The 27,926-nt window shown below is 42.5% G+C and overlaps 1 protein-coding gene across 1 annotated transcript in view; it reads left to right on the forward strand.

Annotated features, from left to right (window-relative positions):
- The window catches only part of PARD3B (par-3 family cell polarity regulator beta), a 2,091,605-nt gene that overhangs the window by 1,192,601 nt on the left and 871,078 nt on the right, over window positions 1-27,926 (forward strand). The window contains 2 exon segments of the mRNA XM_029606318.1: window positions 12,906-13,020; window positions 27,701-27,806. Coding sequence (XP_029462178.1) covers window positions 12,906-13,020; window positions 27,701-27,806 — 221 coding nt within the window.

Genomic DNA, 27,926 nt, shown 5'->3' on the forward strand with positions numbered 1-27,926 from the left:
GGATCCTCAGCAAACTTTACTTCTGTGTGAACAATCCACCTTGCAACACATTAAGGAGATCACTCTCCGTTGGTCTCCTCTGCACCTATCCTGGTGGGGTAGATTAGACACTATTAAAATGACCCTTGCCCCGCAAATCACCTTTAAGCTAGCTATGCTCCCTATCTTCTTCTCCCCTGCTTTTTATAAACACCTTGACCGGGCTTTGCTCAAATTTCTTTGGAATGACAAAGTCCCCAGGATCGCGCTACGTAAACTAAAAGCCTCAAAGGCCAATGGTGGGGTAAACTTTCCTGATTTTCGCAGGTATCATATGGCTTTCATCTTGCATCAAAGCTCCCATCTATTCAACTCCGGGGATCCAGACCCCAACTCGCCTCGTTGGCTTGATATTGAGCGTTACCTTATATGTCCAACTCCTACCCTGGCATTCCCCGGAATGCATTTCTCTTCGTATCACACACACAATAGGATCTTACTGTCTCTACATCAAGCCTTACATGAATTTGATCAATTATGCCCTAAGGACAAACCTACCTGGTTAAACTCTAACTCCCTTCCCATTTGGAACACATTCAAGATTCGTGTAGCTGGACGCCCAATAAATTGGCCCATCTGGTATGAGAAAGGTATTTGGTTCCTTTCCTCCATTATTTCCCATGGTCGTCTGCTCCCCTTTTCTTCTTTGCAGTCTTCCTTTCACCTTCCCTCTAGCCAATTTTATGCTTGGCTGCAACTTCGTGATGCCCTCAAGGACTTGAACCTTTCCATGTTGCACTTAGACCAACCACCCTACTTGCTTTCCTTTTTTGCAAAAGTTGGCACTCATCGCCATCTTGCCTCTAAACTATATAAATTGATGTGCACTCTTTTTCTCCCCAACCCGGCCCTAGCTCTCCAGCATGCGTGGTCTGATGAGCTCGGTGTTCACCCCTCCACTGCGGCATGGAATCATGTCTGGTCTCACTCAGTACGTATCTCCTTATCCACTAACCTATCTCAGACTTCCTTCTTTATTCTGCACAGAGCCCTCTGGACCCCTTGGAAACTTCACAGAGCGGCGCTCCTATCCTCCCACTGCTGTTGGTCATTCCATGGTGTAAAAGCGTCGTTAGAGCACATGCTTTTCACCTGTCCATTTGTCTCCACTTTTTGGACGCACGTTTGGTCTAGGATATCGTCCATCCTTTCTATATCATTGTCACTAACCTATGATTTGGTAATCCTTAAAGGGGCACACCCGGCGGTCACCCTCCCGCTTCCCCATAGGAAACTCCTTGATTTCCTCCTTCTTGTAGGACTGCACACCATTACCTCTACTTGGAAACGCAGTGACTTCCTGTCGGAAGCATTATGGTGGAATACCGTCTGCATATACAGCAAATATGAAAGGGCTATGGCTATAAAATATAACAGATTGGCCACCTGGGATCGCATGTGGAAACCCCTTGACAATTACAACTCTTAACCCATTCTTGTACTATCTTGTTAACTGCCAACTATCACACGATGTCACTGTTAGAACACATGGATGTTGCCTTCCTTTTCCTTCTTACTCTTCTTCTCTCCTCCCTGTTTATTTATTTTTCATTTTTTGTTCTACTTATTTTTGTTGGCATTTGATCTCGGTGTCCTGCTTTTCTAGATGGTTCTTTTTCCATTGTGAGTTATTAAAGTTATAATTCTGTTGCTATGTTTCTCTCTGTTCTAGTTTGACACGCTGTTTCTGAATGCCTCTTGTCTTTATGTACTTGGCTGTTTGTAAGCAGTGTCTACACTTTATCAATAAAAATATTACAACAAAAAAAAAAAAGAACATTATAAAGTATTTTTCCCCTGATGAAACTTTAGATAAGTGAAAAATGTTGGGAATATTTTTATAAGGATTGTGGATGAATGTTTTTCAAAAGGGACTGATGAATGTGTATATGAATGTGGTTTGTTAGTTGGATAAATTTTGTGAATGTGAATATAAACTGTTTTTATAGTTATTTGTAAAGGTTTGTTAGGTATATTATGTAATTAGTGTATACTATTGTGATATGAAGATAGATTAAATTTGAGGTTTATTAAAATGTTTGGAAAATATATTGATATATCATTTCTTTATTTAATTACTTAATCAAAATGTAAAAGAATTCCGGAAAGCCAAGATAAGTGGAGAGGACCTTATTTGCAAAGAAAAGGATGCAAGAAGAGAACCTGAGATTGGGTAGATTCTGAAAATAGATGAGATGAGGTGGGCCTTTGTTCCTTACCTATTATTATTTTCTAGAATTAGATGATTCTAAATCATTGCACATAGATACCAGTTACCCATCTTCACTGCCCTATCAAATGAAGCGTAGCCCTTCATCTCTTTTCCCTGTATCACTGCTAGTGTTCTCTATGGAAACTGAAAAGTGCATGCAGGAAAATAGCAAGGAAACAAGAATTTCAGTACTGTACAAAGAAAAATAAAAATTGCTTTCTCCATTCTGAGGCTGTAATGCTAAAAAACTAGTGGTAGAGAGGGTTTATATAGTCAATAACCTCCAACCCTACAATTCAAGAAACAGACCAAATATGAGAAGTATACGCTCCACTTTAGATAGATTTTTTAATTTTCTTTTATATACAATTGAATTATGAATGTATGTGAAAGATGTACAAATGGACAGTGATTAGGGTTAAAGCTGTGACAATTGGCAGTACAGCTCATAAGTTTCAAACTTTGTTAATTTTATCTTTGTTTCTGTTACCATTTCTCAAAGTAAAATAATTCCTTAAACAACCTTATAATCTGCGTATTTCAAAGGGATCTTTAGGAGTACAAAAACAAGGGCACAAAACATGATAATCAAACACTTTGAAACAAGCACAAAATGACTATTGGATATTGTTTTTCTCACCCATAATCTGGGTATCCATGACCAGCACGTCACATTGGTGTGGGGGTGAAGGGAAGAAGCCATGCCCATTAACCATACATGCAACCGACCAACACTGATTTGATGAAAACAGGCTGCTGCTTTTATCGTCATGTAACAAGGTTACAGTAGTGACCTAGATATCCGAACCATAACATAATTCACTAACTAGCGGGTGGACTACCTAGTAGGCATCTGGTTGTCAGTGCATCACCTCTGGACTCCGGGGCTCGCAGCTACCAAGTAGAGCCTGTCCTCGTGGGTGCTCTGGTCAGCCTGCCACTCACAAGTATGTGACAGCCCTCTCGAACAGGTCATCTAATCTGCCATCAACTGAGGCCATCCTGCCCTGATGGCAGATAGTCCCTAGCATTTAGGTACGCGTTCTGGTGAAACCATGCACTGCCTCCATTCACATCAACCCCCCTCCCCACCTTGGGTACCCTTGCCCCAAAACTGCGACAATGTAATTATAACACAACTAAAGTAACTTCCTAACATAATATGCTAACTAGCTAACAACAGAAGGATTAGGGTGGGGAGGGTAGGAACACAGAAATGTCCTTTCAATGTGGAGAGCAGAAGCAAAAGGATGGGAAAAACCAACGATCCCCAACTCCCCTCCCGTGCTGTAGTATCCGCCCCATGGCCCGCCTTGCCACTTTAAATGCCCCAATGAGGAGCTTCGATGCACTCCCAGCCTCGAGGGCACTTCCCCTGGACCTCACCGGACTGTCTCCTTGCCCTTCTCTTTCATGTCATGCCTGTGGGCTCCCACACCTTCTGGAGCAGTAACATCAGCGTTTTGACGGTGATGCAGGCATGATGCTTGGCAGTGCGCCAGGCAAGCAACCTACATCATCGTCACCATGCAGTAGAGAAGGAGGGACAAACACCGTGCTGATGTATGGTAAGGGTGCCAGCTGTCCAACCTGCACCTCCCCCCCCCCCCCCCCCCAGCGGCTGTGTACATGATGCCAGATTACCGGTGGTATCTGCACATGAGCCAGGCGTTGCTCAATAATTTGAGCATCCGCAACCAGCACATCGCAATGGTATGGGGGTGAAAGCAAGAAGCCATACCTGTTACCATATGTACAACAGACCAACACAAATTTGGTGAAAACAGGCCACAACTTTTATTATCATACAACAAGATTACAGTAGTGACCTAGGTACCTGCACCACAAATAATTTGATAGCTTCAGGGGCTTACTGCTCGGTAGGCATCTGTAGGCAGTGTGGTACCTCTTGATTCCAGGACTCACCACAACCAAGCAGAGCACAAAGGGCATTCAGTCCTTGTGGGTGCTCTTGTGAGCCTGCCACTCACAAGCAAGGCGACAATCCACTCAAACGAGATATCTGATCTGCCGTCAACCGCGGCCACCCTTCCCTGATGGCAGACAGTCCCTATTATCTAAGTACCACTTTCTGGTGATACCATGTACGGCATCCGTTCACATCAAATCCCCTCCCCGGCTCAGGTGCCCCCGCCAAAAGGCTCGTGTAGCCGAAGACTTCAGCGAGACCCTCCACCATTCAGCTTCAGCCTCAATTAAAGCCTAAATAGTACCCGAAAAATGGCAGCTCTAAAGGCATTTAGAAATAAATCCTGAGCCATGTCTCAGTGATGCATGCCATTTTTCCAGAATAGTTGTTCGTATTCCACACAAACCCACTCATGTTTTATATTATAGCCTCTTTTCATTCCACAAAATTGCCAATCTGTTTCTTCAGTTTACCCATCCAGCACATCCAGAGCTGTGACGACTAGAACCAGCTACGAGGGATTATTTCAGACCACAAGACTATCGTGCTTGACATCAGAACTGCAATGAAGGCAGTGTCATTCCTTATGATGATAATTAGCAGCCAGCTGGAAATAGCCCCCAGATTTTTGCCACCCAAGTGGATTACTAATATCTCTGGTAGGGACGACCTGACCAGCAGCCATTGCAGAAGCAGGATGAGCTGGTCCCAGCACATGCCTCTCCTGCCTAGCCATAGCACATCATTTGGCGCCAGACCAAATTAGGGTCACAAGCACTTCTTTTTGCATGGTGCTTAGACCAGAACACAAATGAATATCCTGTAATCCACACCATCCTTTGTTGCCTGTGAAAACCTAGAAGACAAGGTTTTGTTAACATTAATAAACCAGAAAATATGAAACCTGCAAAGACAAGTCTGAGCTGTTGATCATATAACTTGTCGCCACCACAAGCTCACGGATTCTGAGCGTCCCGAAGAAAGCAGTTGTGAAAGCAAACTGGAACAAGGCTAGCTCATATTCATTAGCTACTACTGATGGCAAGGCATGCCACAACAGAAGGAGGTATCAAGTAAAATGGGTCTATGGTCATCGGGAGATGGGGATTTAGATCTGGCCCAGCCAGCCACCACCTTCCTGACGGCAAAGTCCCTAACCAGGTTGGGCCAAATTTTACACCCTTTCAAAGAATGCAAAGCTTGCTAGGTTCACCTGTACAGAGTTTCTGGAACTTTTCCCACATGCAATGAGAAAGATAATCAGCAATTTCATTGCACAGACGAGGAATGTATCGCGCACATGCTGCCACATTTAGTTGTAAACACCTCAAGACCATCACTCTTAACAACTCTGACACAAGAGCACACCTGGCGGATTGGCGGTTGATAATTTGAACCACAGCCAAGTTGTCATAACCAAAATATCACCCTTCTGTTTGCCAAGCACATGCGCCAAATGTCCAGCATTACCATGACTGGAAATAATTCTAAGAAGATAGTATTGGATGTGACGCTTGATTGTGCCCACTCTGCAGGCCAGGTTTCAGCACACCAAGTTCCTTGGTAATAAACGCCAAACACATCCCCCCCACCCCCGAAGCATCAGAAAATAGATGAAGGTCAGCACTGGACACCGGTGGGTGTTGCCAGACAACTGTGCCATTGAAATTGGCTAAGAACCACTCCCAAATTACCAATTCCTCCTTCATCGAGTGAGTGACCCTCACCTGTATGCCTCTTCATAATTGCTGTGGACGCCAATATCAGCCTACCCAGGAATGCTGAACCCATGGGGATGCCCCTATAGGTGAAGGCCAGGCTCCCAATAAGGGACTGAACGGATGCACTCCCTGATTCGTGGGCGCCCCTCCTGGACCACCCTGGACTACATCGTTGCCCGCCTCTTTCCTGTCATGCCCACTGGTCTCCCTCACCTGCTGGAGCTGTGACAGCACTTCGGTGATGCAGGCATGATTGTTGGCAGCACGCCGCGCAAGCAAACCTGCATTGTCACTATTGTGCCAGGAGAGGAGGAAGGCACCAGTAAGTGTGCCAGCTATTTACCCCTGCAACCCCCCACTGGCTCTGTGCGTTGTCCCAAGTTATTGGCGGCATCCACGCACGGGCCCAGCGCCACTCCATTATTAAATATAGTGCCTTTGAACTGTAAAGTTTCACTGTTGCAGTATCCCCTCTGAAATCCTTCCACACCTCACGCCTCCCTTTTTACTGAGCTATGGCAGTATGTACAGAAAAACTGAGACCCCCGTCAAGCGCTCAGTTTAATTTTGTCATTTATACAGAACCGAATCAAAAGCCTTACTGAAATCCAAGTATCCTACGTTTAAAGCTCTCCCTGATCCAACTCTCTGACCACCCATTTAAAGAAATTGATCAGATTCATCTGACAAATGCTGCCTCAGATCTTGTAATCCATTGGATTCCAGAATCTGCTCTATCCTATGTTTTAGCAGCAATTCCATTAATTTACTTACCATAGAGGTCAGACTAACCGGCCTGTAGTTCCCAGCCTTCTCCCTACTTCCACTTTTGTGAAGAACCACATCCACCTGTCCTCCAGAATTACTCCTGAGACAAAAGAAGCTTTGAAAGGTCAGCCAGCAAAGTTGCAAGTTCTCTTAAAACCCATGGATGTATCCCATTTGGCCCCATCGCTCTATCTATTTTAAGTTTAGCTAGATCCTCACAAATACACTTTATGAAAATTGAGGTTTACTTCACTTCCAATTTTAATTGTATCTGTTTTCCATGGTCTTACTCATGGCCCTTCCTCAGTACCTTCAACCAAAGCAGAAGATATTTCTTTTTAATTCCTAAATGTATGTATTTCTTGATTTATTTATTTATTTTTTGCAGTCTACCTCCAAAAAACACAGATGACGCATTCATCGGAAACTTGACACTTTCTGAAACATATTTCAATATATTCAGGGGGTAAAGGAGTAGCCGTAAGATTGAAGCTTCACCTAGGGTGCCTAATACCCTTGCCTCAGCCCTTAACAATTACACCATCCCACAGGGGCTGGAAGGAGGAAGATGCCTCATTCATGCTATGTTTATATGCGCCTGCATGGGCTGGAAGAAAGCCGAACTGTTCCTGTGTCAGCTGGCATAAGACAGAAGAAGATTTGCTTCCATTAGATTGTGCAGGCTGCCCTCTCATCAGCCAGCACAGAGGAGGAAAGCTGCAGTAGTGGCCCATCAGCATCAGATCAGATTAACAGGGGAGGGGCATGGAATATAGTGTAGGTGTTGGTCTACAACTGCAGTGGATGTATAGGTATGGATTGATAAGTGCAGGTAGAGAAAAGGGTTCAAAGCAGTTTAACTATTGTTTTCACCGGGCCAGAATTTATTAAAGCAAATGTATTAATTCAGCAAGTATCAAATGCAAATCTATCAGCACAAGATTTGCTGTATACAAGAAAAAGAACACAATGAACTGGGTCCCAAATATAGTCCTGCTCTTCCTGTGTATATCTGTCAGTGACACAATCCAGAATTTTCACCTTCAGAATTCACGCATTGAAGAACTCTTAGTAAGAACTATCAGAACTCTTACATGAACACACTCAAGCTCTCTCTCTCACATACACAAAGAAGAAGGCATCTCTTACTCTGGAACGCCTGCCAAAGTGACGAATTTGACAGGTTTTTGGGTGAGATAATTCCTTTTTTATTTTTTTTACGGAATAGCTTGCTAAAGATTTACGTGTTTCTGAAGGAAGGGCAACATTGCAGTACTTAGTACAATTGGCTATTTGCATAATACTAATAAAATTGTGTTATGCTCCAAAATTCTCTTTTGTTGTCTATCGCTCCACAGCACGTATTTCCTGTTTGTTCTTTTATATAGGAAGAGAGGAAAGGCATTTGAACAATATGAAAAGAATATAAGGGAACCCATCCAGAAGTTTGCTCAGGCTTCTGAAATTGTTAAAGCAGATCTACTTATGAGGAAAAATCGTGTGGGATTCACCAAGCCACAGTGAATGAATCGACAGCTGCATGAATCACCCTGATGATCAATGAATCCCACAATACTTTTCCCCATAGGAAATAACAATGTGGCAGTGAAAGGACCCCCAAGCAATGCAGGATGGCGCCCTGGGACTGCATGGCTGCCATGGCTTAAAGGACCCTGTGTATATGCCCACCCCCTGTCCCACCCCCTACCACCACCCTTGCAGGAGTTTGTAATTGTAAATTATTATTTTTAAATCTCTTTTAAGATATGGTGACACCCTGCCCCCCCCCCCCCCACCATCTCGCTCTTTCCCAAGAAATTCCATCCCCAGAAGGCAGAGTGACTCAGACCCCCCCCCCCCTTTTAGGAAATATTGGCCCTGGTGGTCCAGTGGCCCACCCCATCTCCTGGATCCCCCTCTACATAAAAAGTCACACACACACCCCCCCCTCCCTTACTTCAGATGTAGTCATTGGTGATCCAGTCGATATTTTAAGATTTTTCTAAATTTATTTACAGCTGTGGACCGCCTACAAAGGGCAGTGTGGGAAGGCGGACAGAGGGTCTCAGCAGACTCTAGCAGGTTTTTACATTACATGGGAGGAGGGGTCTTTAAGGGTTAGACCTTGGGTGCATTGGTTCGTGTGTTAATGTTCCAATGCACCATAGGCAATTAATAAAACTCCTGAGTTGTATAAAATTTCTAGTCAAATAACACAGCTTGTAAACTTTTCAGCAAGCAATGCTATTTGATTAGCGTACTTTAGGGTAGTCATGAGCTCATTAGCTTTTCTTTGCATGCTAATAAGCTAATTTAAATAGGTGCCAGGGTTCAGATAACGCAAGATGTTTTTTCCACATGAAAAACAGTGTTTATCGTGCGATAAACATCTTAACGCAGCTTAGTGAATGAATTTTGTAAGTTGGTACCTGAGGCAATGGAGGCTGAAGTGACTTACCCAAGATCACAGTGAACAGTGTTCTGTCAACAGGATTTGAATCCTTAATTCCCTGTGGTGCCCCCAATCACACAGCTGTCTCGTGTTCCTTTTCTCTCACTCGGCCCAGTAAGATACACTTTGATTTGGCCTGTGCAGTCAGATGCTGCCCTAAAAATAAAAAAAAAAGCCTGCAATTGCATCAGGAGCTGCATTCGGGTTTCTGTCACTGGCTCACGGGTCCTTATAAGGAAGAGTCCCCGCCCCCATACCACACGGGTCCTTATAAGGAAGAGTCCCCGCCCCATACCACTCCCACACACATGAACCCTAGCCCCAACTGCTCACTTTCTAATTCTCTAGCCCCCACCCCAGTTCTGTGTTCAAAACACTTTTCAGCCAATTTCCCCCTCAACTCCCCCAGCCAATTGTCTCTCTAAAAGCTGTCCCCCAGTCAATTATCCCTCTCAACCCCCAAAGCTGGTCCGTCCCCCCCCTTTTCTCAAACCCCAATCCACCCACTCTACAATTTTATGCAGTGGCAGTAGGAGCCAAATCACAGCTGCTGCTGCTGCTGATGATGATGATGGGTAGGAGTCCAGATCTAATTTTCCTCTCCTCCATTCCCATCTCTTCTTGGTGATGATGGGTGGGACTCCAGATCTTTTCTTCCCCTTTCCTCTCCTCTCTTCTTGCTGCTGCTGCTGTGCAAAACTCAGATGCTGAGACTGTAGGGATGTAAGCCATGCATGGCCATGCATGTATGCAGCTTAGAGGGAAGAGTGCTCAGGATATGCTTCATTAGATGCAAAATTAAGAGAATGAAATTAGCATATAAAACAGTACAGAAGATAGGTAAGAGCAACGTTTTGGATTTGGCAGAATAGCACTGAGCTTGTAAGAAAGTCTAGGCTTGGAATTAGTCTCTCTTTAGTCATAAGAAGATAAAATTTGCCATACTGGTTAGGCCAAAGGTCCATCAAGCCCAGTATCCTGTTTCCAACAGGGCCAATCCAGGTTACAAGCACCTGGCAGGATCCTAAAAGTTAAATACAATCTATGCTGCTTATCCCAGGGATAAGCAGTGGAACTCACCAAATCCACCTTAATAATGGTTTATGGATTTTTCCTCCAGGAACTTGTCCAAACCTTTTTTTAAACCCAGCTGCATTAACAGCTTTCACTGCATCCTTTAGCAATGAATTCTAGAGCTTAATTATGTGTTAGGTAAAAAAAAAATATATATATCCTATTTATTTTAAATGTATTACTTATTTCATTCCATAACCCCTGGTCTTTGTACTTTTTGAAAGAGTCAACAATCGATTTGTGTTTACCTATTCCATTCTCAGTGCTGCCTTGCTTATTTTTAATCCTTTTTTTTTCTGTTTATGGCCCTCCATCCCAGTTTCCCAGGTAGCATATCCAGATGACTGCTAAAACCTTCTCAGGCCAGAGAGCTGATGGGGTGCTTTCCTTAATGTTCCCATTCAACATTGTTCATAGTCTGCGTAGCACTTATCTTTCCTGCCTGGAACTGAATGCACCACTTTAGTTGGGAAAGGTTTGTCTTTTTGCAGAAAACATCAAAATTTGTAACAGAGTAGACAGCCAGGAAGGTATTGAAAACATGAGGAGGGATGTAGCAAATGGTCTTGAGTGTTTCACCTAAGGTCATCTGGTTCCCAATGAATGGGGACATTAAAACAAAGTTCCCTTGCATCATCCATTATTATGGTTCCTTCTTTTCAGTGTATCATAGAGCATATGCCCACCATGTTTTTTTAATTTGGGGGCGAGGGATTCAGTATTGGAGGTGGGATTGGCTTGCCTTCCTTCAAAGCTGTGCTTCTGTCTGGGTTACCTGCCAGTTTCATAATTTGGTGAGAAAGGAGATTCTTTCAAGATCCTTCACTAATTGTGGCCCACCCTTTTTCATCTATGGCCCAGCCATACCATAACAGTCCTTGGTAGAAGATAAAAGACTGTGGTTTCCTTTTGAACTCTGTTTGCATTCACTCTGTCATGCCAGAAGTAATGCTGTTGTGCAATGACTGGGATTCCCTACATCCTCAACTCCTGCTAGCCTGATGAATAGAAGCATGAATGGAAATCAAATCCACTTTCCATCATACAGCATTGCCACTAGTCCACGATGTGCTCCATTTCCACTAGAAACTGGAGTGGGCAACCTTGACTGTCTGACGTAATTTCCAAAACTAGATTGTCATTGATTTTGTGTTCACACTAAAGTAGTTAAAACACAAGCACACTGTGAGGTATTTGCAGGAGAACCTTGTAATACTTGGGAACTGGGCATCTAAATGACAAAATTAAATTTAATTTGGATAAGTGCAAAGTAATGCAAATAGGGGAGAATAATCCCATCTATATGTATGCAATTCTGGGTTCCTTCAATTGGAGTCATGGAAAAGTTATTGGATCCATTGTGGACACTACATTGAAATCTTCAGCTCAATGTACAGCAGCAGACAAGAAAGTAACTGGAACTCTAGGAATTATTCATTATGAAATAGAGAATAAAACCGAGACTATTGTAATGCCTCTGTGTGGAGCCAGATATACGCAGTGCTGTACAGATACTTGAAACAGAGACAGTCCCTACTGGAACTGACAGAACTAGAAAAGGTACAAAGAAGGGCTACAAAAATTATAAAGCATACAGAAAGTCTATCTTAGGAAGAAATGCTTGGCAGGATAAGGCTCTTCAGTTTGTAGAAGAGATGATTGAAAGGGAATATTACACTGGTTTTTAGTTGTGTTTTTGTTTTATTGGATGGTGAATTAGGATGTGGGATGGGATAGGATGAATGGTTGATGATCGTATTATAGACGTTTCTTACCCACTTTGATGCTGCTGAAAATTGTGGATTATCAAAATGTACTGGTGGAATAAATGTGGTAGATGTTTATAAAATCATGAGTAGTGTGGAATTAAAAATTAAATGCTTATTTTCTTTTTCAAAATAGTATTGGGGCTAGCATGGTAGCAAATTTAAAACAAATTTTAAGAAATGTTTTTTCTGTCAACATTCAATAAGGCTATGAAATTTGTTGCTGGAGGAAGTGGTCATACCCAATAATATAGAGGATTTAAACATTTTTTACAGGTTTATGTAGGGCAGGTCCCTTAACAGCTAATAACCTGGTAGGCATGGGGAATACAAACTCTGACTACTAAGCGGCAAGGAATGATTGGAAGGAATGGATCTCCCTGTTAGAATCTGTAAGGTACTTTTTCCAAACCACCAGGATAGGGTTCAGGGCTTGATGGACCATTGAATTTGATCCCATGTAGCATTTCTTATATATGACAAGCTGCCCTCCAAAATAGAGGAAAAACATGGAAAAGAAAATTGATTTTAACTGAAAAAGAAAATAAAATAAAAAGTATAACAATGTAGTTGTACAATGAAGTATGCCATATCTAGCATCTTTCAACTGTACTCTTAACAACCGATGAGATCATGTGGAAAGATTGTTTTTGCTGATACTATAGTATACTGATTTATCAAATGTTTCTCCCCTTCGAGCACAGAATGGAGAAAAAGCTTTGATAAGTCACTTCCTATATGTCAATCTTGTAAGCTAATACTGCATAATAAAAAGCTTCTAAATAAATTATAGTGAAATAGTAACTACCGGTAGAAAAAAGAAAAAAGTGGTCCATTCAGAATGACCAGTTATTCAAAAGGGACTAGCTTTGAGAATCTCTGATCCCTAAACATTATTATATTTATCTTCAGCTTAAAAGTTTGTGATTATGTTTTATTGTAGGAACGGGTAGAGTTAGGTGCTATCCAGGGCAGCTGCAACTTTTCCCCTGTCTCTGGCCGCATTGATATCTTCCAGCAATCACTGACAACAAGGAGTCCTCAGGAGCAACATACAGGTAAAGTCGGCCTTTCTTGCACATTCTGTAGGAAGAAAATTGCACCACAACTGTGTATGTGTGTGAGAGAGGTTTTTTTTGTTTTATTTTTTTTAATCCACATCAGCTTGGAAAAGAAGTTAATTAGAGTGAAAGCAGACTGCATTACCCAGAGAGTCGAATATCCAAGCAGTAAGTGGGAGAGCTGAGTCAGATTTCTGGCAAAAAGCACCAGCTTTAAGCAACAGTTCCCAGCTGTTGATGTTGCAGATATGCAAGATGGAGATCAAACAAATCATAGGTAGAAAAATCAGCTATTAAAAATAAAGCAATCATTCTTTATAATGGCTGTTTTGGTCATAGCAAAGCTGGTCGTCCTTCTCTAAGTAAATTATCCTCAGCATTTTCTATAGTATAAAATTCTGCTATAATAATCCCCTTCAAGGCACATACATATTTATTCCCAAGCTGTTTGTGACTAAGTGGGGCCATTGTGTTTGTTTCCACTTTTTAGAAATAAAGTAATATGCTTGTCATTTTGGCCCATTTGAATATAAAGGAATAAAGACAACCAGAAAGTTAAGATATACCTTGCATGGTCTGACCAAGTTACATCATCAAGCACAGCGTTCTGTCTCTGACAGTAGACAGTCAGAGTCACAAGTACCCAGCATATCCCAAACAGTGTTACTCACTCCCAGGGATGGCAGTAGCTTTTCCTAGTCTATCTAATACATTTTTATGGACCTTTCCTCCAGGAATTTATCCTAACCTCTTTTAAACCCCATTGTACTAGACACCTTGAAAATGTATCAGATTTCACACCTTGATTTGGTTTAAATCTGCTGCGTTTCAGTTTCATGGCATGACCCTTTGTTTTAGCATTATTTGAAACAGTAAATAACTGTCCTGTATTTTCTCACGCCATCCACTTTATGTTTTTATAAACTTCTGTCATATCCTCTCTCAGCTATCTCTTTTCCATGCTGAAAAGCTTCAACCTACATTGTCTCTTTCAGTAGGGGACTTTTCCATCCCCTTTATCACTTTTATTACCTTTCTCTGCACATTTACTAGTCCTGCTCTGTCTTTTTTAGGTCGGGCTACCAGAACTGCACACAAAGCTCAAGGTGCTGTCACAACACAGATTGATTTAAATACAAAATTAGACATTTTTTGTTTGTTATTTTTCTCTATTCCTTATCTGATAATTCCTAATATTTTCTTTTCTTTTTTGACTGTTGCCACACTTTGAGCTGAGGATTTCAGTGAACTGTGCACAAGAACCTCAAGGTCCTTTTCCTGGGTAGTGACTCACATTACCTAACCCTTCATCGTGTACCTGTACTTGGGATTATTTCTTCCTATGTGCATTACTTTGCTCTTTTCCACATTAAATTTCATCTGCCATTCAGATACTGAGTTTCCTAGTCTCAGAAGGTCCCCTCAATCTACTGCTATTTTCACTGCTTTGAATAATTTGTGTCATCTGCAAAATTGATCACTTATTTGTTGTTCCCTTTCCCAGATCATTGATGAATATGCTAAACAGCTTCTTCTACTGATCCCTGTGGAACTTCACTAATGATCTTTCTGCATTTGGAAGAGCTGATCGCTTAGTTCTACCCTCCGTTTCCTGTCTTTTAACCAATTATCAATCCCCAATAGGATGCTGTCTCCTTTCCCATGACTTTTTAATTTCCTGAAGAGTTTCTCATGAGTGACTTTGTCAAATGCCTTTTGAAAATCCAAATACATTATATCAACCAGCTCACCTATATTGGCATGAATATTTACACTTTCAAAAAAATCTAATAAATTTGTAAGGCAAGTCTGCCTAAAACCAGACTGACTCTTTCCCATTAAGTTTTGTCTATATGGTCAGTAATTTTATTTTTAAGAATAGTTTCTACCATTTTCCCCAGCACAGATGCCAGACTCACCAGCAATTAGAGTCCTGCATCATCCCCCTGGAGCCCTTTTTAAAAATCAGTTTTACATTGTCCAACCTCCATTCTTCAGGTATTATGGCTTTTTAAGATGATACAGATTGCTAGTAACAGGTTTACAATTTCATAGAAACATGACATCAGAAAAGACCATATGATTTATCCTAGTCTACCCATCCACACCAGCTGTTTAGCTTTATAATATCTATCACTACCTCAGAGATTGTCTGTGTTTATCCTATGTTTTCCTGAATTCAGATAATGTTTTTGTCTCCATCGCCTTCATGGGGAGGCTGTTTCATACATCCACTACCCTGTCTATAAAGAAATATTTCCTTTGATTACTCCTAATTACATACCCTTTCAACTTTTCCAAGATCCCTTATTCTAGAGCCTACTATCCATTGAAAGAGTTACATCCCCTGTGCATGAAAACCTTGAAGACATTTAAATGTCTCTATTCAAACCCCTATCTCACCTTTTCTATAGAGTATACATGTTTAGATTTTTAAGTCTTTCCCCATTTTCTTTCGAATGAAGATCATTGACCATTTTAGCATCCACCCTCTAGACCTATTCCAACTGGTTTTTTAAATCTTTTTTAAGATTTCTTCAAAACTGTACAAAGTTTTCTAAATAATGACTCACCAGGGGCATTATCACCTCCTTTTTTTTCTGCTGACCATTCTGTTTTTTTTGTTTTTTTTAAATAGTTTTTATTATCAGCAAGAAATGCATCCATACACGAAACATAAACGGTATAGTACATCAATTCCAACAAGGGCATGTCACAACCAAGTTTAGTATGTCAAACAGTAACAAAAGCACATACCGATCATCTTAATCTCAGACAATGCAATTCCCGCTTTTTCTCTTTTTTATTAACTCCCCACCCTCCCCGCCTAGTGTCCCAAGTACTAGACACTACCCCTGCTAACATCCCATTCATACACACGCAGCCTCCACATTCAACCCAATTGACCTCCCCATGCAGCCGACATGCAGCCCCAAACAGATGATAGTAACCCCCCCCCCTCCCACCTCCCCGAGACCAGGGGATTCAATCCTATAGTATAGTATAACCAGTGTCTAACAGCCCAGTTTGTAAATCCTTGGGTAGCAATGCAAAACACGCTTGCCAGCACCCCTCATACTGCTTATCTCGTTTGCTGCTTCCAGAAGTGCAATCCATGCGTTCCAACTGCAGAAACATTGCCATCTTCCGAAACCAGGCTGCCACGGAGGATGATGTGGCCAGTTCCACCCTCACCGACAGGACCGTACAACAGGCCAGCAGGGTTGCCACATGCCCAAACTTTGCCTTAGAATGGGTTACCTGGTGGCAGCATGCAAAAAGGATGGTTTATCAAAATACTGCCTGAGGCCTGTGTGGCAATACCAGTTCAGCGAGTGACGATGTCCAGCACAGTGTCCCAAAACGGTGTAAGCATCCGGCATTGTAGGAGATGGTGTAGCAGAGATGCCGCCTCCAGGCCACACTTGATGCAAAGTGGAGAATCGGTGAGGCCCATCTTGAAATGACGGACGTTGTCGAAATAGGTCAAATGGAGAATCCAGAACTGCAGCTCGCGAAGTCCCACATCCGGGTTGTTAGCATGCAGACTTTTGAAGCATTTCAACATGTAGTCCACCGTTATATCCCGGGTCAGGAGAATCAACCACCGGCACACCAGTGGTTGTAAGAAGCCACATGTCTTGCAGGCCTGACCTAAGATTTTCCATCCAGTAATAGTGTTGGTGAGTCAGGCTGCATCAAAGACTTTATTTGCATAGGCAGTTTTTGCAGATACCTCCTCCGTTGTCCACGAGAGGGACTGCAAATAGTAGCGAGCTTGCAGGTATGCAAAGAAATGACGGGATGGCAGATGATAATCCTTAGACAGCGATTGAAAGTCTAAAATGTTATGGGACTCCGAGTCGTATAAATGAAAAATGAACACAACCCCACGATTAGTCCAATGTTGGAAGATGCCACTGCAGTCCCAGCCAGGCAGAAAGTCCAAGTTGCCCAACGCAGCATCAGTAATGAGGTAGTGCCCGCCAGACCTTGGAGCTTCCTCATCCACCTCCAGGCATGGATACATGGGTTCATCAACCGTCTGGGGAAGTCTAAGTTGCGAAACTGCGAGGGTCGGAGATGCAACAAACAAAGCAGCAACCAAGGTTCTGTCATTCTATTCACCAGCCCCTTCTCACAATAGTGGTAAGTATCTGTCAGCCACTCTCCCACAAATCTCAGCTGGCAGGCGACATTGTAAAGCCAAAAATATGGCATCCCGCAGCCCCCCCCCCCCCCCCCACCTGTCAGGAATGTTCAGGAGTAGTGTTTTTAATACGGACAGCCTTGCCCCGCCACAGAAATTTGGCGATGCAGGTTCTCAGATGCCAACATGGGAGCATGCGTAACACGTATAGAATTTTAGGAAGAAGTACCATTTTTATCAATGCGCATCTGCCAAACAGAGAAAGTGGGAGAGATCTCTAGGCTACTAATTGTCTGCACTTTATTAATAACAGCAGATAGGTTTAATTCATACAGTAGACTCAAATCTCTGGGGATCCAGACCCCCAAATACCGAATCTTGCCAGGGGCCCACACAAAGGGAAAGGATTCCCCCATGACAGTGGTAATGCTGGGCCCAGTGCTAGAGCCTCAGATTTTGAAAAATTAATCTTTAACACTGCAATGTTCCGAAACTGTTCAAAGATTTGGATAATCACCGGAATACTGTGGCGCGGGCGTCCCACAAACAGTAAAATATTGTCGGCAAAAAGTGCTATTTTTAAGCGGTGATAGCCGATGCTAAGTCCCCAAAACTACTCCTCCCCACGCAAGTGGGTAGCTAGGGGTTCCACTGCCAGCACAAATAAGAATGGATACAGTGGGCATCCCTGCCGTACGCCACACTGTAGGTCAAAAGAGTCCGTAAGGGCGCCGTTCGACAAAATACGAGCGCAAGGATTGTGATATAGCGCTTCCAGCCATGTCACAAACAGTCCCGAAAAGCCATACTATTGCATACCCCAGAACAGATATTCCTATGATATAGAATCAAAAGGCTTTCTCAGCATCCAAACTCAATATCATGGCATCCATTGTGGGGTGGTAGCTAAGGGCTGCAATAAGGTGCCTCGTGTTCCGCACACCCTGTCGCCCTTTAATAAAGCCAATCTGATTGGGGTCAATTAAATTGGATAAAATTCCATTTAAGTGCGCAGCAAGTATGGCCACTAAGATCTTAACATCAACATTAATTAGAGATATAGGCCAGTACGAGCTAACCTCCAGAGGATCCTTGTCCTTTTTTGGCACGACCACGATGACCGAGCAATTGGCCTCGGCAGGGAGCTCTTTAGTAACAAGCACCTCATTATAGTGTTTGGACAGCGAGGGCATTAGTTGAAATTTCAAAATTTTGTAAAATTCAGATCCCAGCCCGTCTTGACCCGCCGCCTTCCCCAACTTCAGTCCCTGTATCACCGCATATGCATCTTGGTCACTAACAGGCTTATTCAACTCCACTAACTGGTCCGCAGCTAAGCGTGGCTAATTCAGCCCCTGGAAAAAACGCTCCGTTGTGGCCGGATCAGGAAGTTTTTTTAGCGTACAGCATTTTATAGTAGTCTAGAAACCGGATTGAAATATTTGCCGCTGTAATATTGTGTGCTCTATCCCGTCCCTGAATGCCAGAAATAACTGGTCTTTGATTTTGGGGCCGCACTAAGGTGGCTAACATTCTGCTCGCTTTGCAACTATACTTATATAATTGATACTGATAATACTTTAGCGATTTAGAAGCTCTTTGATGTATTAAAGAGTTAAGTGTTTCTCGCACTTGATCCACCAGGCCTTTATCGGCCGGAGTCGTGGTGACCATGTGTTGATGCTGCGCCTTTTTGAGTACTCCAGTTAGACATAAGATTTCTGCATAGCGCTGCCGATTTACCTTAGCAACATAGGCTATAATATGGCCACGCATCACTGCCTTGCCGGCTTTCTTGAGCAGTCCTGGAGAAGTCTCAGGGGAGGCATTGAGGTCTAGATACTCCTTCCACTGAGTGTGTAAGTAAGTGTGGAATTGTTTATCGAGAAACAGCTCCGGTCACATGTGCCATGAAAAAGAGCCCTGAGATCCCCACTCGCCTTTCAAAGTAAGGGAAACTGGAGCATGATCTGAGAATGAGATGACTCCAATAGTAGCATCCACTACTCTAGGAAAGGTAGCACTAGAGATTAGCAAGTAGTCCAAGTGGGAGTACGACTGGTGCGGATTGGAATAAAAAGTAAAATCTATCTCATTGGAATGTAAAATCCGCCATATGTTGAGCAGTTGTAGTTCTTGACATAGGAAGTTGATGCCTAAGTAGGGGTCATTAGCAGCGACCAGCTTGGGTGGTTTCCAATCAAGCTGTTTGTTGACAATCGTATTGAAATCCCACCCAACCACCAAGGTATGGCCTGGTAGGTTTGTCAGTACCCCCACCAACCTGGTAAAAAACTCGTGAGAATATACATTAAGGGCATATAAATTACAGAACGCCACCCGCTGTTGGTAAAGGACCCCAGCAGCTACCACATATCTTCCCTCTTTGTCATGGCACACCCGCGTAAGCTGGAAAGGCAATTGTTTGTGTGTGAGAATGGCAGCACCCAACTTATGAGCGGAAAAAGAGGAATATATGCACTGCCCCACCCAGTCACATTTTAGTTTCCCATGCTCTTTGTCTGTAAGGTGTGTCTCTTGAAGAAATGCTACCTGTGAGTGTTGATGTCGCAGCATAGAAAGCAATTTGGACCTTTTTATTGGGGAGTGGATACCATCCACATTAAGGGACGTAATTTTAACTGTTACCATGATCACTGCACATGCATTGCCGAAACAAAGGGGTCTCCACCCACAGCTTTAAACACGATACAGAGCGTTCCTGGGGTTCCCCAGCCTGAGCCCTCGGATTCAGCAAATTCAAAACACATAGTATTATTCCCTGGTCTCCATCCTTCCCCCCCCCCCCCCCATCCGTCCCAGCCAGCACACACACCCCAACACCCCTCCATGTATACCACGTCCACAGCCATACCCCCATGCATACTACACCTATGTCCCAAGAGGCACGGCGACCTTCAAAACCCGGAATCATACCTTCCAAACAGAGATAGGTACCTCCCTCCGACCCCCCTCCTTGTTCCCCCAGCTTAGCCCAAACATAGAACCTGTAGAACAACCAGAAGATTCAGTCCCATCAGGCCTAGGCCATAAGCTCTGCTATACCATAAGGTTAGTCAGGCCTGGCACTGTGAAAGTCTCAAAAACAGGAAACTGTAAGAGCCTGCGAAAATAAACTCCAGCACGTGCAGTAGCCAGGAACTCCTTGAACTGCAGGCTCTATCCACACTCGGCAACAAACCGCCTGTCCTCGTCCCCACTTATATCAACTGCACATGCTATGGCCTTTCACCAATTTCCAGATAAAATTGTTTAAGCCACTCCAGTGTTGTCTAGCTTTGCCAGAAAGGTTGAGGCTTCCTCCTTCGACGTAAGGTAGAGCACATGATTGTCACCCTCAGCTTCGCTGGGTATAGGAGTTCAAAACAAATTCACCTTTTATGCAGATCCGAGCAGGCCGGTGACATTTGCTTCCTCTGTGCTGCCATAGCTGCGAAGAAGTCATTGAAGAGCAGTATTTTGTTACCTTGGTATTCCACCAAGGATTGCTGGTGGAAAGCACGAAGCAGCTGAGTTTTATGTGTCCAATTGAGAATGCGCGCCATAACCAGTCTGGGTCTGGCCTGTGCCTCGCGGGGCGGTCCCACCCAGTGAGCGCTTTCACACCGCATCTTGTCATCTTGAAGCACCAGGCCCAGTTCACCGGGGAGCCACGTTTCCACAAATTTTATCAGCTCACCCTCCTACACCGATTCTAGCAGCCCAATTATTTTAAGGATATTGCGTCTGCCTCTGTTCTCTTGGTCCTCCAGCTTATCCAGGAGTTCTTTTTGCTGGGCCTGGAGTTCTGCCACGTGCCTCTCCGAGTTTGCCAGCCGGTCCCCATAATCAGAAAGTACCTGCTCCGCCTGGTCCAAGCGTCCCCTTTAAGTCATCCATGGAAGCCTGAATTTTGATTAGGCACGCGTCTAGCCCCCATGGAGATGCTTTGGGAAATCTGCTGGAGTAACTTCTGAAATTGCTGCCAGCATTTTAGGGGCCTCCGTGGTGGCCACCATTTTGGCCGTGCTTTGCCGCCGCTCCACACTGCTCCTCGCTGGATGCTGTTGCATGCCACCTGCAGCACTCAAAATATCTCCGCTGGGGGCACAGACCTATAAGGAGCCCTCCAGAGCAAAATCACCAGAAAATTGCCTGTTTTTGCGGGTACTTTGCTGGGGAAACTTGGAGGGGAGCTGCGGAGCTCAAACTCCGAACTTCCGTTTACGTCATTGCCGGAAGCCACCATTCTGTTTTCAGTGCAGCCAAACTTCTGACTGGGTTTTGCTTTCACATTATCCACTTGATGAACCACCTTAAGTTCATCATATACAATCACCCCAGATTTCATTTGCCTTTTGTACTTAGAAGAATTTCACCCCTCTACTGTGCTACGCCTTTGTTTTTTTTTGTTTGTTCTTTTGGGGGAGGGTTGCAGCCAAAATACATGAATCTGTCTTTTTTTGCATTAAATCTTTAGATCAGGAGTGCTAAAACCGGTCCTATGGGCCCTCCCAGCCATTTGGTTTTTCAGAATATCCCTAATGACTATGCACAAGAAATATTTCTATACACAGAAAGTAGTGCATGCAAATAAATCTCATGCATAGTCATTAGGGATATCCTGAAAACCCGACTGACTTGGCGGGGGGTCCATAGGACCGATTTTATCATCCTTTCTTTAGACCATTCCTTGAGCTTTGCTAGATCCTTCATGTTTTCAGCACCTTCCTGGCTAGATTTTGGTATCATTTGCAGGAAGACGAACCTTTCCTGACAATCTTCCGCAATGTCGCTCACTAAAATTTTGAAAATAAACGGTTGTAGTACACAGTAAATCACAGAAAAAAATCCACATGGTCCATCCAGTCTGCCCAGCAAGTTTTTTGGTGGTTTTTTTTTTTTTTTTTGGGGGGGGGGCAGTAACTGCCTCTTCATACAGATTACTCCCCATGCCTTCTTTTAAGGATAATAGATGCTGCTCCATTCAAGTTAAGGGTAATGCCTTCTGTTAAGGGTAATACCCCATATATCTCCTCCATTAGCTTCTAGGAATCCTCTTTGTTTTTTGCCAGCCCTTCTGAATTCTATTACTGTTCTCGTCTTTATTACCTCTCCCGGTAGGGTAGTCCGTGTATCCACAACCCTTTCTGAGAAGAACTATTTCCTGTCACTGTTCCTGAATCTGTGTCCTTGGAACTTCATATTATGACCCCTAGTTCTACAGCTTTCTTTCCATTGAAAATATGTGATTTGTGTGCATCATTGATACCTTTCAGATATTTAAAAGTCTTCATCATATCTCTCCTGTCCCTTCTCTTCTCTGGGATTTACATATTTAGATCCTTTAATCTCATCTCATAAGTCTTCCAGTATAGACCCCCCACACACACACACCAATTTAGTTGGCTTGCTTTGGACCACTTCAATCCTTTCTCTATCCCTTCTTGAGATACGGTGTCCAGAACTGAACACAGAACTCCAGGTGAAGCCTTACCAATGACCTACACAGGGGCATTATCACGTCCTTTTTCCTGCTGGTTATGCCTCTCTTGAAGCAACCTAATATTCTTCTGGCCTTAGCTACCACCTGGTGAAATTGCTTTGCCAATTTCAGACTATCGGACACTACCACTCAGATGTCTCTTTTTCATTATACTCATCATTCTCTTGGTCTCTCCTCTCCCCCCCCCCACCCCAACATATAGGTTTCCTATGAATTTCTGCCCCCCCCCCCCCATTGCACTGCTTGAATTGTAGCTGACAAAATTTCAACCACTGCTCAACCTTCTTTAGATCACTTTCCATTCTCTGTACTCTTCAGATGTGTAAATTATGTTGCAGATCTTAATATCATTTGCAAAAAATCTAATTTTTCAAAGAGAATATGATAGAAGTTTACAAAATCATGAAAGGACTTGAACAAATTAATGTAAATCAGTTATTTACTCTCTCAGATAATAGAAGGACCAGGGGGCACTCTATGAAGTTAGCAAGTAGCTAATTTAAAACAAATTGAAGAAAATTATTTTTCACTCAGCGCATAGTTAAGCTCTGGAATTCATTACCAGAGGATGTGGTTACAGCAGCTAATGTAACTGAGTTTAAAAAAGGTTTGGATAAGTTTCTAGAGGATAAATCCATAAACTGCTATGATGGTAAATAATAAGCAATTGTAGCTTGTGATCTGTCTAATGTTTGGGTACCTGCCAGGTACTTGTGACCTGGATTGGCCGCTGTTGGAAACAGGGTACTGGGCTTGATGGACCCTTGGTCTGACCCAGTATGGCATATCTTATGTTTTTATGTTATGTTCTCAATTTTTAATCCATTTCACCACCTTGGGACTCATCCCCGGGCTTTTCATTTTGCTCATAAGCCTCCTATGTAAGACAGTATCAAAAACTTAGCTGAAATCCAAATAAATCATATCAAGTGCTCTTATTTGATCTGATTCCTCTAATAATAAAAAAAATAATAATAAATAATAATAATAAAAAAAATCTATCAGATTTGTTTGAAACGGCTTTCCTCTGACAAAACCTTTTTGTCTTGAATCCTGCAACTCATTGGTTTGTAGATAGTTGACTATCCTTTCCTTCAGCAGTATTTCCATTAAATTTTCCATGATCAAGGTAAAATGTAACTGCTCTGCAGTTTTTTAGCATCCTCTCTGCTCCCATTTTTGTGAAGCGGGATCACCACTGCCCTCCTCCTATTTTCCAAGAATTATTGAACAAGTCTTTCAGCGGACATTCCAGAACCTCTCTGAGCTCGCATAGTATTCTGTGATGTATCGCATCAGGCCCTGTGGCCTTGTTCATGTTCAGTTTTGCTAGTTCCTCCAAACACTCTCTTCTATAAATGGGGATGTATCTACTCCATTCCCAGTTATACTCTTGTTTACTACTAAAGGTCCTTCTCCAAAGTCATCTTTTGTGAATACTGAACTGTTTGTTTAATATTTCTGATTTTTCCTCATCTTTCACCATACAATGATCCTTATCTCTTTCAATCTTACAATACTATCTCTGGTCTTCCTCCTTTCTCTAATTTATCTAAAAAAATGTTTTGTCACTTTGGTGATCCTTTCTTCCACTTGGCGTTTTCGCCATTCTGATTTATTTCCTTGTCTCTTTGAGCTTCACAAGACTGTCTTCCCTATGTTCCTTTTTTTAAGTTTCTTTGTACTTTTGAATGATAATCTTTTTGCCTTCATTTTTTCAGTCACCTTTTTGGAGAGCCATATCTGTTTTCTTTTGTTCTTACTTTTATTTACTTTTCTTACATAACAAAATGTTGCCTTTATTTAAAACACCTTTTAGTTTGGCCCACTGTTGTTCCTTATCACCCAGTCTTCTAGCTCCTCCTGAAAGTATGTTCCCATTTTCAAAAGTATTGAATTTTAGAAATCCAGGACTTTGATCTTCTTTTGACTTTTCTCCATCACTATATCAAACCCCTTACTGTCTGATGATCACTGGTGCTCAGATGGGTACCTACCTGAACATTAGAGAGACTATCTCCATATGTGAGTACCAGGTCCAGTATCATTTCTCCCATCGTGGGTTCCATCAACGTTTGTCTAAGCAGAATATCCACAAACTCTCTACTTCTTACAGATTCAGCAGAAGGGATGCTGCAGTCCACAGCAGGTAGATTAAAATCTCCAAGGAGCAGCACATTTCCCTTCTTTCCTACCTTATGGATGTCTTCAGCCAGATCTTTGTCCAGTTCTGTCTGAGTCAGAGGCTTGTACACCATATCAATGTAAATGAGCTTACCATTACCTTTTCCAAGATAACCCACAGTACTTCCTCTCTTCCCCACATCCCCTGCATTTCAGTTTCCATATTATTGTTTTTGACCTAAAGAGCACCTACTCCCCTTTTTCTTTTCATTTATCCTCCCTCAACAGAATATTGCTCAGAATGTCCATTCATGAGGCTCACTGAGCCATATCTCCATAACAGCAACAAGTCCAAGTCCTCCACTTCTAGTAGGGCATGCAGATCCTGGAACTTCGATGCTTAGATGAACATTTGTGCACATAGCTTTCCAGCATTTATCCCTTGGCTTTCTGCTCTTCCTGGGCACCTTTTCTTCCTTTCTGTAGGAGTGGATTTATTTTGTTCTTTTTTGGGGCCATGTATGGAATAATAAAAGATTATAAAATAAAGATGGCCTACATCTGTCTGTGGCAGGGAAAAGGATACAAAGTGAAAAACTCAGAGCATATGTCATCAGGAATAGAGGAGGATGGGGGTGGCAGAATGAAGTCAATGGATTGAAAATGTCGCCCCCAACACGTACTTTTTAATCTGTTGAGTAAAGCTATTTTTCTATTTGGAACATAACTTTTGGTCTGGACTGTTTTTATTTTTTAGATTGATGCCATGTTAGGGCCCTACAGGTTTATCTATTTCCATCACTGAATCCATTACTCCAGCCATAAGTGAATCAAAGTTCAGCAAGAATTGAAAGTGTGACCCCCTTAGTAAAAGGGGGAGGTTACACCAAGACTGAGTCTTCCATGCCCTGATCCAAACCTTCAACCTCACATGCACCCTCCACACAATAACAAGGGGCTCATTAGACCTGATATAACACCCCCACCACCACCCACTTACATCCCACACATACAAGACTCATGAGTACTCAGCAGCCTCAAAATAACATCCCCCCCAAATACAGCACTTACCATCAAGGGTCTTCTGTGGTACAATTCCTCCCTTCTGGAATACCTCCCCCCACCCCTTCCTATCCCTTATAATGAGTGCCATGAGGAAGATCATTCCCTCTTACCTCACTGCTACTAACTTTCAAAAAGCACCAGCTGACCTCTGCACAACTGTCCCTTATGCATGTGGTAAGGCTGGGTGGTGTGGAAGGCTGGGCCCACAGATGACCCTTGATGATGTGGGCTGGAAGGGAGGTGGGGTAAGGATAGTTGGAGCCACCAATCGCTTTATGATGTGTGAGGTGATGGGATATTTCGAGACACATTCAGGGTTTCCAAGGACCCTTTGTGGTATGAAAGTGTGGGATGGGAGGCATTGGGGACCTGCAGATCCCTTGTTTTGTTAGCACAGGGGATTTCTTATTGCACTCTACACTTTGGCACACTTGCTAAAGAGGTTACATTTTAGCAGGCACATAAAAACTCAGTGCATCATCTGTTAAGTGGTGATTTAGTGTGTGCACATCATCTCTTTATATTTAAGCCAGATATATCACCCAGTTGTGATCAGATTCAAATGCACATTTTTCCAGTAACAATTCCTTTGAAATCAACTTTCCCAATCCCCTAACCCCTGTATGAGAATTAGATGGCAATATAGAATCTTGTTCAATAACTTTAGAAGATTAAAGGAAAACAAAAGAATCCAAACTACCTCTCCTTTACATGATTTAATTGGTCTATATTGGTTATGCTGTCAACCAAATCCAATTCCATGTGAAGTAATTTGTGACATAATTTCAGGCATGGCTTTTCTGTGATTCATAAGAATTTCATTGGAGCATATTAAAGAGCTGAAACATTGTCAACAAATTTCTAATTTTCACAGGGCATTAATTTATTTTTAAAAAGTGCACATTGTAGAATTGGTGTAATTTTCTTTTAAATTAAGTGTTTATGTTTAGATAAACTAGTTTTAAAATAGAGATCTTTTAGTATTCAGTATAGAGCCTTTAACAAAACTTTAAACATATTAAAAGAAATAGTACCATTGCAACTGCAGCATATCTGTATTATGTTCTTGTTTTAGTTAGCACTGCTTACACCTTAGAAAAGTTCTATTGGGATTTCTGTAATAAACGCAAGCCTTCGTAAGGAGCCCATCACTGCACTTAAATGAACTTTCCAAAAACAAACAAATCACTTTCTGAGGTGATAAAAATTATTTCTGAATTTACTCAAGGTGCCAGCAACTATGCTAAGGAGGGGTATATTATAGCTAATGCAGTTGAGATGCAATGCATCTACTCATATTCACTCTACCTTTTCTATCAATTGGTACCTGATTCTGCGTGGTTGTATTTTCCTCCTCCACTGAGAAGTGTGCCTTTGTACTGGCTCTTCTCCTGTACCTAGATGTAGAAAATCCATTAAACGTGCAGTATACAGAGAGAGGCTTTTTTTTTTTTTTTCCATGATACTGGAGATTAGTTCAAGGAACAATATATTGAGCAATCCAACATCCAGGGCAATCATTTGATATTTGCGCTTCAGAAAAAGCTATTCCATGTTCAGTGAACTTGTGACTTGAATCAAGAAGCAGAACTAACCTGCCTGCTGTTACCTGGAACTGATGTGAACTGGAGCTTTTTTACAGAAATATATGTTGTGAAGGTTAAGATTTAAACAGTATATGCATTTTAAATTGTCTGGTTTTGCTGATGCAGTAAGGGTTCATGATGACTGTTCTATGGTGTGGGTTTATTAAAGATTTGATTACATGATAGCATAGATCACTGGCCACCTCCATACTGCTTATTGATCCATTAATAGTTTGGCCCTTTCAGTTACAGAACTCATGATGGCCAATGAAGGCATTGCTGAAAATGAAATCCTGCCTCCTTTGCCGCCACATCCTACGGAGGAAATGCTTCTTGGAGAACAGAAATATAGGTATGACTGATAAGTGGAACTAAATTGCCTAGTTTTTTTATTGTTCACAGACAGGTGAACTATAAGTTCCCATAGTAGCTTGTCAAGTTGATGAAAATGTTTCTGTCATGTTTTGTGCTG

Source organism: Rhinatrema bivittatum, chromosome 6 (assembly GCF_901001135.1).
Source record: "Rhinatrema bivittatum chromosome 6, aRhiBiv1.1, whole genome shotgun sequence".
In the NCBI taxonomy this organism is placed as follows: domain Eukaryota; kingdom Metazoa; phylum Chordata; class Amphibia; order Gymnophiona; family Rhinatrematidae; genus Rhinatrema; species Rhinatrema bivittatum.